General features: G+C 34.0%; 1 protein-coding gene across 1 annotated transcript in view; it reads right to left on the bottom strand.

The window, feature by feature from the left end:
* LOC106665256 overlaps positions 1-14,699 on the bottom strand; it is a 32,673-nt gene that overhangs the window by 14,196 nt on the left and 3,778 nt on the right. Inside the window, exon 2 of the mRNA XM_014391557.2 lies at positions 6,416-6,505. Coding sequence (XP_014247043.1) covers positions 6,416-6,505 — 90 coding nt within the window. The remainder of the gene's footprint in view (positions 1-6,415; positions 6,506-14,699) is intronic.

A 14,699-nucleotide genomic window follows, 5' to 3' on the forward strand; every position in this document is an offset into this window, starting at 1 on the left:
CTTTTTATTAGATTTAAAGCTACTTAAACGTTACTGAAGATCATGATTTATGTCTAGTTTTTTTTCCAAATCATCACAAAAATATGTGAATTTAATATAAACCTTTCAATTAATTAAGGCTTTTACTTGAGATAAAAAAAAGTCAGTTTTACGAGGGGGATTCGAACTCACGACCTTAGGCTAGATACGCCGCTACTCTACCACCTGAGCTATCGTGACTTCGATCCACTCGACACAAACTTCCCATCTCAACCCCACCTTTTGATTTTTCCCTCCTTTTTGCCATTTTTCAACACATTTTTCACGAAATCTAATGAAACAAACACTATAATATACTTTTTATACAGGACGTTAGTAAATTTCAAAATACACGAGCTGAGTTCTGTGAATAGATTAGTGAATATTGTGAATAGATTAGTTAGTGGTTGATTGGTTATTTATTAATAGATTGGTTAGTTATTTAACCGAAGATCGTGGGTTCGAATCCCGCTCGTGAAACTGACTTTTTTATCTCAACCAAAAACCTTAATTAATTGAAAGATATTACTTCGTCAAGCGGACCACGAAAACTAGTGAATTTAATATAAACAATTTTTTTCTAAATATAAATCGTCTCGTGAAAGCGTGTATATCGTTACTAACTCGGAAATAAAATCTGAATCGATTCAGATCATCCTTTGTCATCCACTACGACAATGAGAGAACTGAGTCTTCATAAAAAATAGGTAAAAAGAGTATCCTCTAACGAAAAGTGAGACTTCCGCTTTTCACTAAGGAAAAAAGATCCCGAAGTGATTTTCGTTGATATTAAAACCGGACAGCCTGGAAAGTTAGAAGGCGACACTTTGTAGAAACAGCCTGTACTCAACCAGTGTCTTAATGGACAGTCTTAATGCTACATAATAACAACTACTTTCAAGCGGTTTCTAGCTGGAAATACAAGAGTACAGATAACGTTGGTATGTGAAGGTCGGTTGCACGCAATGCAGGCCATTTTTTCGAACTTATGAAAAGTGGTTGCTACAACACGATACGTTACGACACGACAAATGACGAAATTAGATTAAATTGTTTATGGAGCTGGAGAATCGAATGGGCGAATAGTCGATTGGCCAATCCTTTAGAACGGCTTATTGACAGAAATCGCGAAGAAAGGGGGAAAAAAGGAGAAAAATTCGAAAGTTATTTCTCTCTTTTATATTTTCGTTTAATTACGCCCATTGTGCGACTTTGATAGCCGGCCGATGAGTGTGTGCACTTTTTATGTTTCAATTATTCAACAATTAAGGGATCTCCTGAGAGACTTTTTCCCAGCGGGGAAGGTGTAATTTCTCATTTCAAGGTTCCGTGAGAGGGCTATGACGAATAATACGACCTGTGCGACTTACACTTTCAAATTCTGACTGCTTTCGATGTAACCCACCGGAAAAGAAATTGTCCCAAACTCCTTATCCTGTACAAAATCCGGTTTATCCCCTTGTCAATTCGTACCAAGCGCTTCATAGCGAAGAGTTATATTCTTGAAGATTTTTCTTTTTAAGATCCTATTTTGAAATCCTCTTTTGGAGATCACCATCTTAAAGAAACGTTAAAATTGGAAAACATAAAATGAAATAAAAAGACCAAAACCGAAATCCAACTCTCAAGAATGAAAGATATAATAATAACAGGGTGTCCCATGAAAAGTCGTCAATACTTTAGGTGCTATTTTCTATAGGTTTGCATGTCACATTTACACTCCGAAGCAAACCTCCTCTCAAGGTATACTACAACAACGTTCCTATCCCCAAATCCGACCGCGTTCGCTACCTTGGGTTCCACCTAGACACACGACTAACGTGGGCAACATACACGACTGACACGACAAAACCTTGTTTTGTCTGTTTGACGGTATGGTGTACTGCACAGGACGACAGTCTAAACTATCGACAAAAAACAAACGTACAATTTAAAAAACACTACAATAACCGATTTGGACATACGGAATAGAACTGTGGGTAACCGCTAAACCTTCCAATATCCAACGTCTCCAATCCTTTCAATCTAAAGTCCTCAGATCCATTGTAAATGCTCCTTATAATATCTCAAATGCTACACTCCACAACGACCTTCAAATTCCTTATGTCCAAAAAAATTATTTCCCAAAAATTTACCAAGTTCCACAAAAATCTGTCCCACAATCAAAATAGTCTTGTCCAATAGAACCCATCCCTACAACCCCATAAGCCGTCTCAAGAGGAAATGGCCCCGCGACCTCCTTTCTGAATAAACAGTAAAAAACATAAACAAAATGAAGAGGGAGGATAACATTGATTATTTGCTTCCCTCAATGTAAATAGTTGTATATAAGTTCATGTGTCAGCAAATTACATATTGTAAATAATAATTACAGATTGTAATAAAAAAAAAAATATTCTACATTTCAAACGAACTAAAACGTCCCTATTTTCCATAGTCTGATTTTCAATTGTATTCGAAATATTCCAATTCTCATGTTACTTCCCAACTTTTTCCTTTAAAGCCCTATTGTAAAACATTAATCCTGCTATAAATCTGACTACATCAATGGAAAGAGCAGTAAAAGTCCTGTAAGATTTTTTAGTTTTATAGTAGTAACATTAAAGAAACAAAGTACAAAATCAGTTAGAACATACACATTTACGAGTTTCCAAAGTTCTTGTCTCAAGTTTAAGTAAGATTTTTTTTTTGGTTTTGTAAATACTGCAGGAATGGGGTTTTCATAAAACTTGCTTCTTCTAATAAACTTTAAACTAAAAAATTGATTTTCCGGTTACAAATGGCTTTACAAAATCAGACACAAAAATATTGAAACTGCTATAAAAATAATGAAAAAATACAAAGTAAATAAAAAAGAAAGTTGGTGCAAAGTTTAATAAGAAAAAACAAAAAGGACGTAAAAATGAAGGTAATGAAAAAAAATACAAAGTAAATAAAAAAGAAAGTTGGTACAAAGTTGAACATAAGAAAAAAAAGGACGTAAAAATTAAGGTAATGAAAAAAATTCAAAGTAAATAAAAAAAGAAAGTTGGTACAAAGTTTAACATATGAAAAAACAAAAAGGACGTAAAAATGAAGATAATGAAAAAAATGCAAAGTAAATAAAAAAAGAAAGTTGGTACAAAGTTGAACATAAGAAAAAACAAAAAGGACGTAAAAATTAAGGCAATGAAAAAAAATACAAAATAAATAAAAAAAGAAAGTTGGTACAAAGTTGAACATAAGAAAAAACAAAAAGGACGTAAAAATTAAGGTAAATGTTAAGAAGTCCTTCTTGAAGAATGCGAGCTAAACATTTTTTTTACGAGTTATCAATTATACAAGTTTTTTACTACAAGTTATTCATGGTAGTCCTACGAATTTTCTGGGTTCTGTAATAATTGTCAGCGCTTACACCAAAATTCCCCGTTGCAAAATTAACGTGTAATTTCTAAATAACCAGATTTTTTCAACCCCGATGTACTTATTGGGAATTCTTAAAAATGAAGTCTATTTTGACCTTATAGACCATATAATCAAATCTAAGGACGACCTCAGGACCGGGTCCTTGTGAGCGTAGAAAAATAGGTTGAACTCATGAGAGCAGTAAAATTTGTCAGGAAAGGATGTCAATTCTTCAATAAAGTACCTTTTTAGCATTTAATTTCTAGAAGTTTTTTGTCTTCTTATTGTTAGTTTTTTTGCCAAAGAGTCGTTTTTGTTTAATTTATATTAGTTTCATTATATTTTAATAACTAATTTCAAATAAATAATCTTTTTTAAACGTTTGTAACCGCAAAATCAAATCTTTAGCAATTGAACGTCAATTTTACATATGTGATAACTGACCTTTGAGAAATGCGAAGATGAAAGTATGTGTGTTTACTGCTCATTAGTAGAGGAAACATTTCTGTAAGCAGTACATCAATCAGTATTTGCAGAGCCAAGAAAATCTAACTTAAACTTTAGGCATGAACTTTAAGCTACTCGTAAAAGTTTAACTGACTTTGTCCTTAGGTTGTTTATAAGTAAAAAATAATCTTATAGGATTTTTATTGCACTTTCCAAAGATGTAATCAAATTCACAGTAGGATTAATATTTTATGAGATACGAGGGCTTTATGGGCAAAATTAGTTAAAGTAAGTAGAGAAGTGACATATCTCGAATGCAATATTAAGAATCGGACTTGGGACAATAGACAAATTTTAGTCAAATTTGAGATGTAGGATAACCTGAAGTAGGTTTTGTGAGACACCCTGTATTTATAAAATAGACCTGCCGTTACGCCCGAACACAATCCTTACAACCTACTCAAAATCCAATCCAGCCCAAGCCACTTACAATATCGCGGTGCATCTTGAGCTCATAAGAAAATGAAACTGAATGAGGACAAATGCGTCCAAATCACGTTAAACAAACAGTACGCATACATCTATAGGTTTGTATCAAAGAATTGCTGACACGTATCCAGGTACCTAGGATTACACTCAGATTGAGGTGGAATCCTCACAAAACTAAAGCTACAAGAACTAAAGATTTGTGTAACTAGGCAGACTTCTAGGACCGACGTCAGATATTGTATAAACCAAACCAACACTGTAAAAAATTAAATTCACAATTTTTCGTGGTCCGCTTGACCAATTAATACCATTCAATTAATTTAAGGTTTTAAGTTGAGATAAAAAAGTCAGTGTCACGAGCGGGATTCGAACCCACGACCTTCGGCTTGATACGCCGCTGCTCTACCACTACATTTCACTTGTCGCCGAGAATCAAATAAATTACACGACATTTGAAAAACAGCAAAAAGGAGGGAAAATTCAAAAGGTGCGGTTGAAATGGGAAGTTAGTGCCCTAAGGGATCGAGGTCGCGATAGCTCAAGTGGTAGAGTAGCGGCGTATCAAGCCGAAGGTCGTGGGTTTGAATCCCGCTCGTGACACTGACTTTTTATCTCAACCTTAAAACCTTAAATTAATTAAACTGTAAAAAATATTACATCCACCTATTTATACATATGCAGTGGAGTTGAGGGGTAACACCAACTATCCAATGACAAATCCATGCATTCAAATCAAAAGTGCTCCTTAAATTCTGAATTCCCCTTACTCCATACTACGTCTCTAACCTTCTAACCTCACTATCATATTGATCTAAACATTCCCTTCGTTAGAGCATTGATCCGTTCCCACTTCCTCAAGCTTCACTTCAATCTTTCAACCCGAACCTCCAACCCTGCTGCTCAAACCCTTTCCAGTACTACACATCTAAAGAACTCTCCACGTAGTCTCAAACGACGATAACCCTAGACCACCTCGCCCTAATCATCCGGGTGCACTGTTGTTTCCACACAATATACTTTGTAATGCGTATATTGAATACATACAAATAAATTAAATCCTTGATGTTCTAGTCTGTGATACGCGTTTCAGCTAACTCAGTAAGCTCGTGTCCTTGTGCGTGTGACGTTTATTATAGTTCACTAATTTCGTAGTCCGCTTGACCAATTAATATATTACAATTAATTAAGGTTTTTAGTTGACATAAAAAAAGTCAGTTTCACGAGCGGGATTCGAACCCACGACCTTCGGCTAGATACGCCGCTGCTCTACCACTTGAGCTATCGTGACCTCGAAAAATGGCAAAAAGGAGGGAAAATTCAAAAGGTGGGGTTGAGAAGGGAAGTTTGTGTCCGAGTGGATCGAAGTCACGATAGCTCAGGTGGTAGAGTAGCGGCGTTTCTAGCCTAAGGTCGTGGGTTCGAATCCCGCTCGTGCCATTGACTTTTTTATCTCAACTAAAAACCTTAATTAATTGTAGTTTATTACAGTTTTATTTTTTATTATAGTTTCAATTCTCTTCTTAAACCAACAATTGAAGGTTATAAAATAATTATTGTTTTTCGACATTTTTCTATCTTCAGTGTTGGTATAACAAATCATTAGAGCGGATGGACACACAGGGGGAAAATGCATTTTGACCTGTGCGCCTCAGTGTGTACGTAATTCTTTTAGTTTACACTGATAGATTCCCAATAAAAATTATACAATCTGACAGTCCAAAACAAAGATGACAGGAATTGAAAAATGATCGGTAACGACCAAAATACAGACAAGAAGCTCTCTCACAATCTTTATAAATGTTACAATTTACGAACCGGATGACCCGCCCAATTTCTAAATATGTTTAAAACAGAGTATTTTGTATAAAAATAAATGTAATAAAAAATATTAATGTTTAAACAAATAAGTTTGAAATGTAACATCAGTTTATTTTTGTCTTCTGAAAAAGCACCTTAACAGTAGATTACTTAATCAAGTGGCTATTTGTACTAAGTTTGTACCAATCTCTTATCTTAAAGCGGGATTAGGAACTCAAGGAAAGCCGGGTAGAAGAATGATTTACTGGTGGCAACATACGTGATGAGGGTCCTGAATGAGCTGATGACCGTCTTGATACAACCCGTGGCTTGCGGCCGCTAATTCCACAGCACAGATAAAAAGAAATCCCTGCAACATGGAATTAAAATCTTAGAGGATCTTTTATTTTATCAACCGCTGCTTTCTAATCATGAAGTAAAACGAGATTAAACAGATTTGATCTTTAACGTTGGAACGTCTTTATACGCTTTATGTAACTTTGCTGAAATGCCCCTCTTGTTAATTCTCTTGAACCCTTTCAAAGAGAATTAAGTAGTTGTATTGCGTTTGTAATGGTAAACTTACTTTCTACCCATTTGAACAAAATAAAATTATTTTCAATACAAAACCTTTTGATTAAAAATATATAAATTATGTGATTTCATGTGACAAACAAATATGAGTAATACTATTTTAATGAGGTTTTGATTTAATCAAAATTGTCTTACAATTGGTCAAATTATGATTTTTTAAACAAACTTTTTCTCTCTCCCTCTCTTTCTTTCTCTCTCTCTCTCTCCCTCCCCCTCCCCCATCTTTCTCTCTCTCCCTCCCTCCCTCTCGCCTTGTCTTTAGTGAAAGTCCAATGTCTTAATTAATTGGATGTAAGAGTGGTCAAAATATACTATAAATAAAGCATAAATCAATCAATTAATCAATCTCTCTCTACTTACCTATCTATCAATTTCTCTCTCTCTCTCTCTTAATTTAAATCTCATTCTCTCTCTCTCTCTCTCTCTCAATTTAAATCACATTCTCTTTAGATGTAAGAGTGGTCCTCGAGACCAAATCTTGAGAGATTATGTAAATAAAGCGATATCAATCAATCTCTCCTCCCTCGCCTTGTTTGTAGTTGAAAGTCCAATGTCTTAAGCAATTGGATGTAAGAGTGGTCAAAGTATACGATAAATAAAATATAAATCAATCTCTCTCTCTACCTATCTATCTATCAATTTCTCTCTGTCTCACACACATAGTGATGAGCTTAGCTGTCACAACAGGTCATCCTCTTATGCCTTATCTCCTTTTTCTGGTCGGACATTCGCTTTTCATAATTTATCTATATTGAGAGGTATCCCGAGCGTTTCACTGTTTCGTGTGTGTATCCATTTTTTACGTTTTGATAACTTGTTAAATGACCTTATAATTGTCTACCTACTTTGTATCTATCTCATTTTCTTTCTTCTCTTTCGCTCTCTCTCCCTCTCTTTCTTTCTCTCTTTGCCTCACTCTGACTCTTTTTCTATTTTTCACTTTCTTTCTTCCCCTTCTGTCCTTCAGTCACACTCACTTTCTTCTTCCATCTCAAACACTCTCATGCTCACATTTTTCATACTTGTTGTGTAAATTAATCATTCAGTGAGTGGACGGCCAATTAACTGGGAACAAGAAGTAGTTACAACTCACCCTGAAACGGTTTTTAAGCATTACGATTTCCATCATTTATTAGGTTTCGTAGTCCGCTTGACCAAATAAATTCTTTTCAATTAATTAATTTTTAATTAAGGATTTTGTTGAGATAAAAAAGTCAGTGTCACAAGCGGGATTCGAACCCACGACCTTTGGCTAAATAGGCCGCTGCTCTACCACTTTAGCTATCGTGATTTCGATCCACTCGGACACAAACTTCCCATCTCAACCCCACCTTTTGAATTTTCTCTCCTTTTTGCCATTTTTCAAATGTGACACTGACTTTTTTATCTAAACAAAAATCTTAATTAAAAAGTGTCCGAGTGGATCTAAGTCACGATAGCTCAAGTGGTAGAGCAGCGGCCTATTTAGCAGAAGGTCGTGGGTTCGAATCCATTAACCACATCCTTAATTTGTTTCAATTTGTGTTCTTTAAGTAGCTGAATTAGGTGTAAACATATTTTTTACTCGTTTTTATATTCAAACTACTTTCAAATAGTACGATCAAAACACACCATCCGGTTTGTAATGTTGATGGGGGGACTTGGTGGTTAAGCTTTTCTCATTTCAGGATATCCACGAACGATCCGATCCGCGAAGCGTTTGAAAAGATCCGATAACCAGACCAACTTAGATTAAATCCGTCACTTCCTACTCACATATATTTTTCAATATTAACTGGCGTCGATCATCTGATGCGATATGTCTATCTTTCACTTTTAACGGGATTGAATGTCGAAGTTACGACCCGTGCCGATCTAATCGTAAAATCGAAGCTGTTCACAAAAGATTCTTATCAGAGGCGACTCGTTTTTAATTTTAAATCAGTGGATAGAAGGAAATGCATAATTCATCATTCAAAGAGCACGAGAATGAATGAAAGAATTGTTTAAAAAGTATACAGCCAAAAACTATCAAGTTTGACCTGGGTTGTTTTAATGCAATTAATTAAAAATGTTTCAAGAGTCCCATGTTCTTCGTTCTTCTCGTGTAGAAATGTGTGGTGATTAGTGACCGTTAATCGATAATTATTCAGAGATCGTGAGATGCGGTCTGGTGTGATGTAGGTTTCAGAAAAACATTTTCTTTATCGTGCCAACGTTTTGATCTTTATTGAGATCATCTTCAGGGCTCAAAGTGTTTGTCTTCTGTGTAATTGTGCCATTCTTGGCCAGAAGACAAACACTTAGAGCCCTGAAGATGATCTGAATAAAGATCGAAACGTTGGCACGATAAAGAAAATGTTTTTTTGAAACCTACATCACACTAGACCGCATCTGACGATCTCTGAAGAGTGTTTCAAGACTTGAGCAGAGGTTCTTTTGTAGCTGGCCAAGTCGGTTGTTCCTGGGTTGATTCAACAGTAAAAATAGGGAAAACTATTCCACTTCGTATCAATCACATCGCAGAATTGATGGCATAAAATGGCACTTTTGTATACCAGACAGTTTAATTTATAATGATGGCCGCAAAATATCTTTGATGTGGATTAATGGATATACTGGCATGTCAAGATGTGAGGAGCAGAACGAATAGCCAAAAAAGCCACAACCTTGGTTTCTGTTTGGACTATTAGAAACATACAATAAAATTGACTGGCAGTAATCTCCAAATTTCCAAAAGCCAAGGATATAAAACCATTTGCCCTCTCATAGGGAAGCAAGCATTGGTTTAAAAAACGCTAACTTGACAAAAGGTAAATATAGACTATGCAATATGGCATAAGTCCAGCATAATTCTATAAAATTAGCCATACATTCGAACTATATCATGTATCAACGAAAATCTACATCACATATTGCTAGTCTGCAGAAAAGTAGAAAACATTCTTCAGCAATGATCAGCTACAAAAACTCTCAGCTGGAACGGAAAAGTTTGCTTGTGGAAGACATCTTAACATGAAATATTTTGTAAAAATTGTGAAACAGGAGCGGGAACGTTATAGTACGAGTTGGATGAATGTTTCTGATGTAGAAAGCCTTGTACTTATCGAAGAAATCAGTAATATTATTGATGATAAAAATAACTGAAAGTATGTGGTTGGATGTAGTTCATACACCCTACCGCGTACTTAATAAAAAACACATAAAAAAGACAAAAAATAAAGAAAATTGTGTACTAATATTAATAACAACACAAACACTCGTCAACACAAATAGTGATAGGCGATAACAAACATGACTTTCAATTAGTAAAAGAAAATAAACTATCCTGTCGACAACATAAATTGGTGGAGTACCTCCCGTTAAAACTGGCATTAATGCAGTAATTGACTCACTTTTCCCATTAAATGTAAAAAATATATTGTTTTCTAAAAAATATTAGCAATACTATCCACAAAATAAAAAATATTATACTATCACGAGTTCTAATAAAAAAAAGAAATGATACGAATACTACACGGCTACAGAATTTAAAAATACATATAAAGGAAAAAATATATAGAAATGAAAACAGCTAAAAGGAAAATGTGGTGGTTAAATTTACAAGTACACATGTTACCCAATAGTTAATAGAAAAGCACAAACAACGAGAAAAAGGAGAAGAAAATGGTATACCAATATTAAGAACATTATAAACATAAATGCTGATAACAAAAACTATTTTCAAATTACTAAAATAAAACGAACTATTCATTCGACAACATATATTGGCGAAGTATCTTACGTCAAAACTGGCAGTAATAAATACACCACACATTTTTCCCATTATATGTAAAAACTATTTTGTTTTCTCCAAAAATATTACCAATACTACCCACAAAACAAAAAATATTGACAAAATAGTGGGAGATGCAACACAAAATAGGAAAGAATCAAATAATATAATATACAAAAATACAGATAAAGAAAAAATATACAGCAATAAAAATCAGAAAGAAACAAATGGCTGTTAAAGTTCACAGAGCCCAAATCTGACCACCAAGAAGAAAACGGATAAAAAAACAACAATTTAAGGAAATTATATACTAATATTAGAAACATCGTACATACTCATAAGCATAAATACTGATAACAAACACTATTTTCAAATTACTAAAATAAAACTATTGTTTCGACAACATTAATTGGTGAAGTGTCTTACGTTAAAACTGGCAGTAATAAATACTCAACTCACTTTCTCATTATGTGTAAAAACTGCTATGCTTTCCCTTAAAATATCAGCGACACTATCCACAAAACAACATATATTGACAAAAAGTTCCAATAGAAAAGACCTAAATAATATAAGATCTCCAATTTTTAAAAATACAGACAAAGAAAAAAATTTACAGAAATAACAAGCAGAAAGAAACAAATGGCTGCTAAAGTTCACAAAGACCAAATCTTACCACCAAGAAGACAAAACGATAAAAAAAAAACAAGTAAAGGAAATCATATAGTAATATTCCAAACATCGTACATACTCGCAAGCATAAATACTGATAACAAACATTATTTTCACATTACTAATATAAAACAGACTGTTCTTTGACAACATTAATTGGTGAATTATCTTACGTTAAAACTGGCAGTAATAAATTACTCGACTCACTTTCTCATTATATGTAAAAACTGTTATGCTTTCCCCAAAAATATCAGCGGCACTATCCACAAAACAACACATATTGACAAAAAGTTCCAATAAAAAATACAAAAGACCCAAATAATATAAGATTTACAAGTTTTAAAAATACAGACAAAGGAAAAATGTATACAAATAAAAAGGTGAAAAAACAGTCATTAATGTTCGTCAAGCCTACCATCCTACCACATACTTAATATAAAAAAAAAAAAAAAAAAACCAACGAGAAAAAAAGGATAAAAACAAGTAATGTACTGAAAGCTATTGCTTGAAAACTTATCTTCAGTGGTCATTTTATTTCCATTAATACCATAGTGCTAAACGGGTTTAAGTGAAAGTAAAAATGGAATAAACTGGAAAAACCTTCTTGGAGCATTAATGGTAGACTGTTTATCACAAGTGTGGCTTATGCTCACAACTAAAAGTATTTTTTTTTAGGATTGACCAAATTTACTCCCAGGCGTAAATCCCCACGAATTTGCGAATCGTTTAAATGAGTGTATTGTAAAACTATAATTTAAATCGGTGCGACGTGGGATTTGTGCAAATCATGGATCAAGATAGAGAAGGTTTTACACGACAACGACAGCATTGGGGAGTTGCGTTGACAAAGAGAAAATGGTTCGCTTTTTTATTATCATCGAGATACATTTCGCTCGGAGCCAGCCGATTGCTTACACTTTCAAAAGGGAATGTCACGAAGCCAAGTGTTGCAATTGAGAAACCAAACAAAACCGGCCACAAGATTTGGCAAGAAATGAGCCGAAATCATGTTATATCTTCGGTCCACAAGATCATTGTGTGGAATAAAGATGCGAAAATATAAAGTCGCGTACAGCGCCAAATAGCTTCAAGAGACTATAATTCCTATGGGCTCGTGGAGAAAGTACCAAAATCTCGCTTTTCGGATCGGCCTAGCTCTACGTGATTTAATCCCGCCCGTTTTCGATTCGTACTCAACCATGTGCTAAAATACAAGAGGCGGCATTAACTAACTAAACATTTATCGCGACAGACCGTGTAATTGAATGTGTGCGAACGCCCGGCAGAACGGGCCATCATCGAACATGTTAAGCGCCTCATGTTAATCTAAATGTTACCTTAAACAAAACACACGCATATATTTATTTGAACAAGTAAAAAAAAGTTGGATTAATAAAAAACATGAAAAGCGCTGTGTGGGAATTTTTAAAAGTTACTTTTTAACCGATTGTTGCCACTGTCGAGTTGATAGGAAAGTTAAAATCATTATTGAAAATTACTCACTTTCGAATTGTCCTAGCGGCAGTGATTTTTCAATTTTTATAAAAACGCAGGCTATAAAACACAAACGAACTATCTGTATAATATATTCCTTCCTTACATGGCCTGCCTAAATTAAAATTTTCCAATATATATAAAAAGCAGCAATTGAATCAGTGTACTGTCTGAATCCTATTTTTATCACAACTGATGAGTGAATTTTAGTTATGTAAATAGTAAAATATGTATTCCTCGAAGAAGGATTCTAAACGTGTAAGTTCATACCCGATTAGAAACACCTTTACGCTCGGTTTTGCTTTAAAGTTGCACTTCTCATATGTTTTAAATGTTTTGCCAAATCCTCCAAAGTATCCATGCCACCACTGTACATTTACAGTTAACGTCCAACTGGATTAAGAACAGATATGACACTTTATTATTTAGAAAATGTACTATTCATTCATTGAACATGTAAAAGAGTACTATATATTTATCCTATTACTATATATTTAAAAAAGAAACATTTCCTTATGTGTTTCTGTGTTATCTTCGATTGGAAGCGAGCAAATAAAAGTTTCCACAATTAAAAAAAAATTAGCTGTAGGGTGAAACTGCCGAACTTAATTATAAGCTATACCTTGGCGTAAACTTTACTACTACTTTTTAAATTTTAGCCCAACGCCCCTCACAGAAATTGAACTTTATTGAATTAATGGTGGCCTTCTTTGAAAAATATGAATTATTCTACAGAAAGACTTTTAGCTAAGAATTTTTTTTATTAGTTTACGATTATTTTTTCTTTTTATGATTATTCAAAAATCGTGAGATGGGGTCTGGTGTGATGTAGGTTTCAGAAAACCATTTTCTTTATCGTGCCAACGTTTCGATCTTTATTGAGATCATTTTCAGGGCCTGGGATTTACAAACATTGTTTAAATTTAACAAAAATATGTAGGATGTGGAAAAAAGTGAATTTATACAATGCAAAAATTTTTTTTTTTATATTCAAAGTATTTTTACTCACTCAAAGTGTTTGTTTTCTGCGTAATTGTGCCATTCTTGCGTGTCGTGTTGAGAGTGCCAGTAAGATATTGCTGTTTTACGTTTATATACGTTGGATTTTGAAGGGGTGGGGAAGGAAGTCGGTATAGAAAGACATTTTTGTATAAGAAGTCGGCTTCTTTGAGGTGAAAAGAGCCGACGATGGGAAAAAACGTTGATAATGGTTCGGCCAGATTATCCTTTCAGGATTATATAGAAGGGGATAAATAGGAAAAGGAAAGCTAAATTGTTCAAAAATTAGACTGTGTAAAAATGTTTGATGTGTGGAATGTGATGAATGTTTTATATGTTATATGTTTTGTGTGATGTGATGATATAAATTCACTTTTTTCCACATCCTACATGTATTTGTTAAATTGAAACAATTTTTGTAAATCCCAGGCCTAAAGATGGTCTCAATAAAGATCGAAACGTTGGCACGATAAAGAAAATGTTTTTCTGAAACCTACATCACACCAAACCGCATCTCACGATTTCTGAATAATTATCGACTAACGGTCACTAATCACCACACACTTTTCTTTTTATGTTTTCTTCAGAGTACTAATTTATAATAGAATAAAACTTGTAATTATCTATTTAATCCGCAACGGGTAAGGCGTTGATGCGGCAATATTCTTTGCAAGGTACGGGGTTGGATTTCAGCGGTCCTGACATATTTATTTTTACAAATGGGCTTTGTTTTCAAAAACACAGATACCCCGAGGGTTCATATAAAGGGTTGAAACACCCCCGATAAACAAATATACTTGTATGCTTCTTCTGATTCCAGGATTGTTGTGATACAATATTTTGTGCCTGGATACTTTTGTTCTGGTTGATTATTTCAAAATTTGTCGAGTTTTTATTTTTAAAAACGTTTCTTTTAGCACTTTATTAGTATGTTATTATTTTACTAAAGCTACTCTTATCGCTTGGCTTGTCTTTCTTTCAATGTTGCTTTTTAACCACGCAAAGATGTTTTCCGTCTGTAATTTAATAAACCGATCATACAAGTACATTACGG

The sequence above is a fragment of the Cimex lectularius genome, unplaced genomic scaffold (genome assembly GCF_000648675.2).
Source record: "Cimex lectularius strain Harlan isolate CLEC.00 unplaced genomic scaffold, Clec_2.1 scaffold297, whole genome shotgun sequence".
NCBI lineage: Eukaryota > Metazoa > Arthropoda > Insecta > Hemiptera > Cimicidae > Cimex > Cimex lectularius.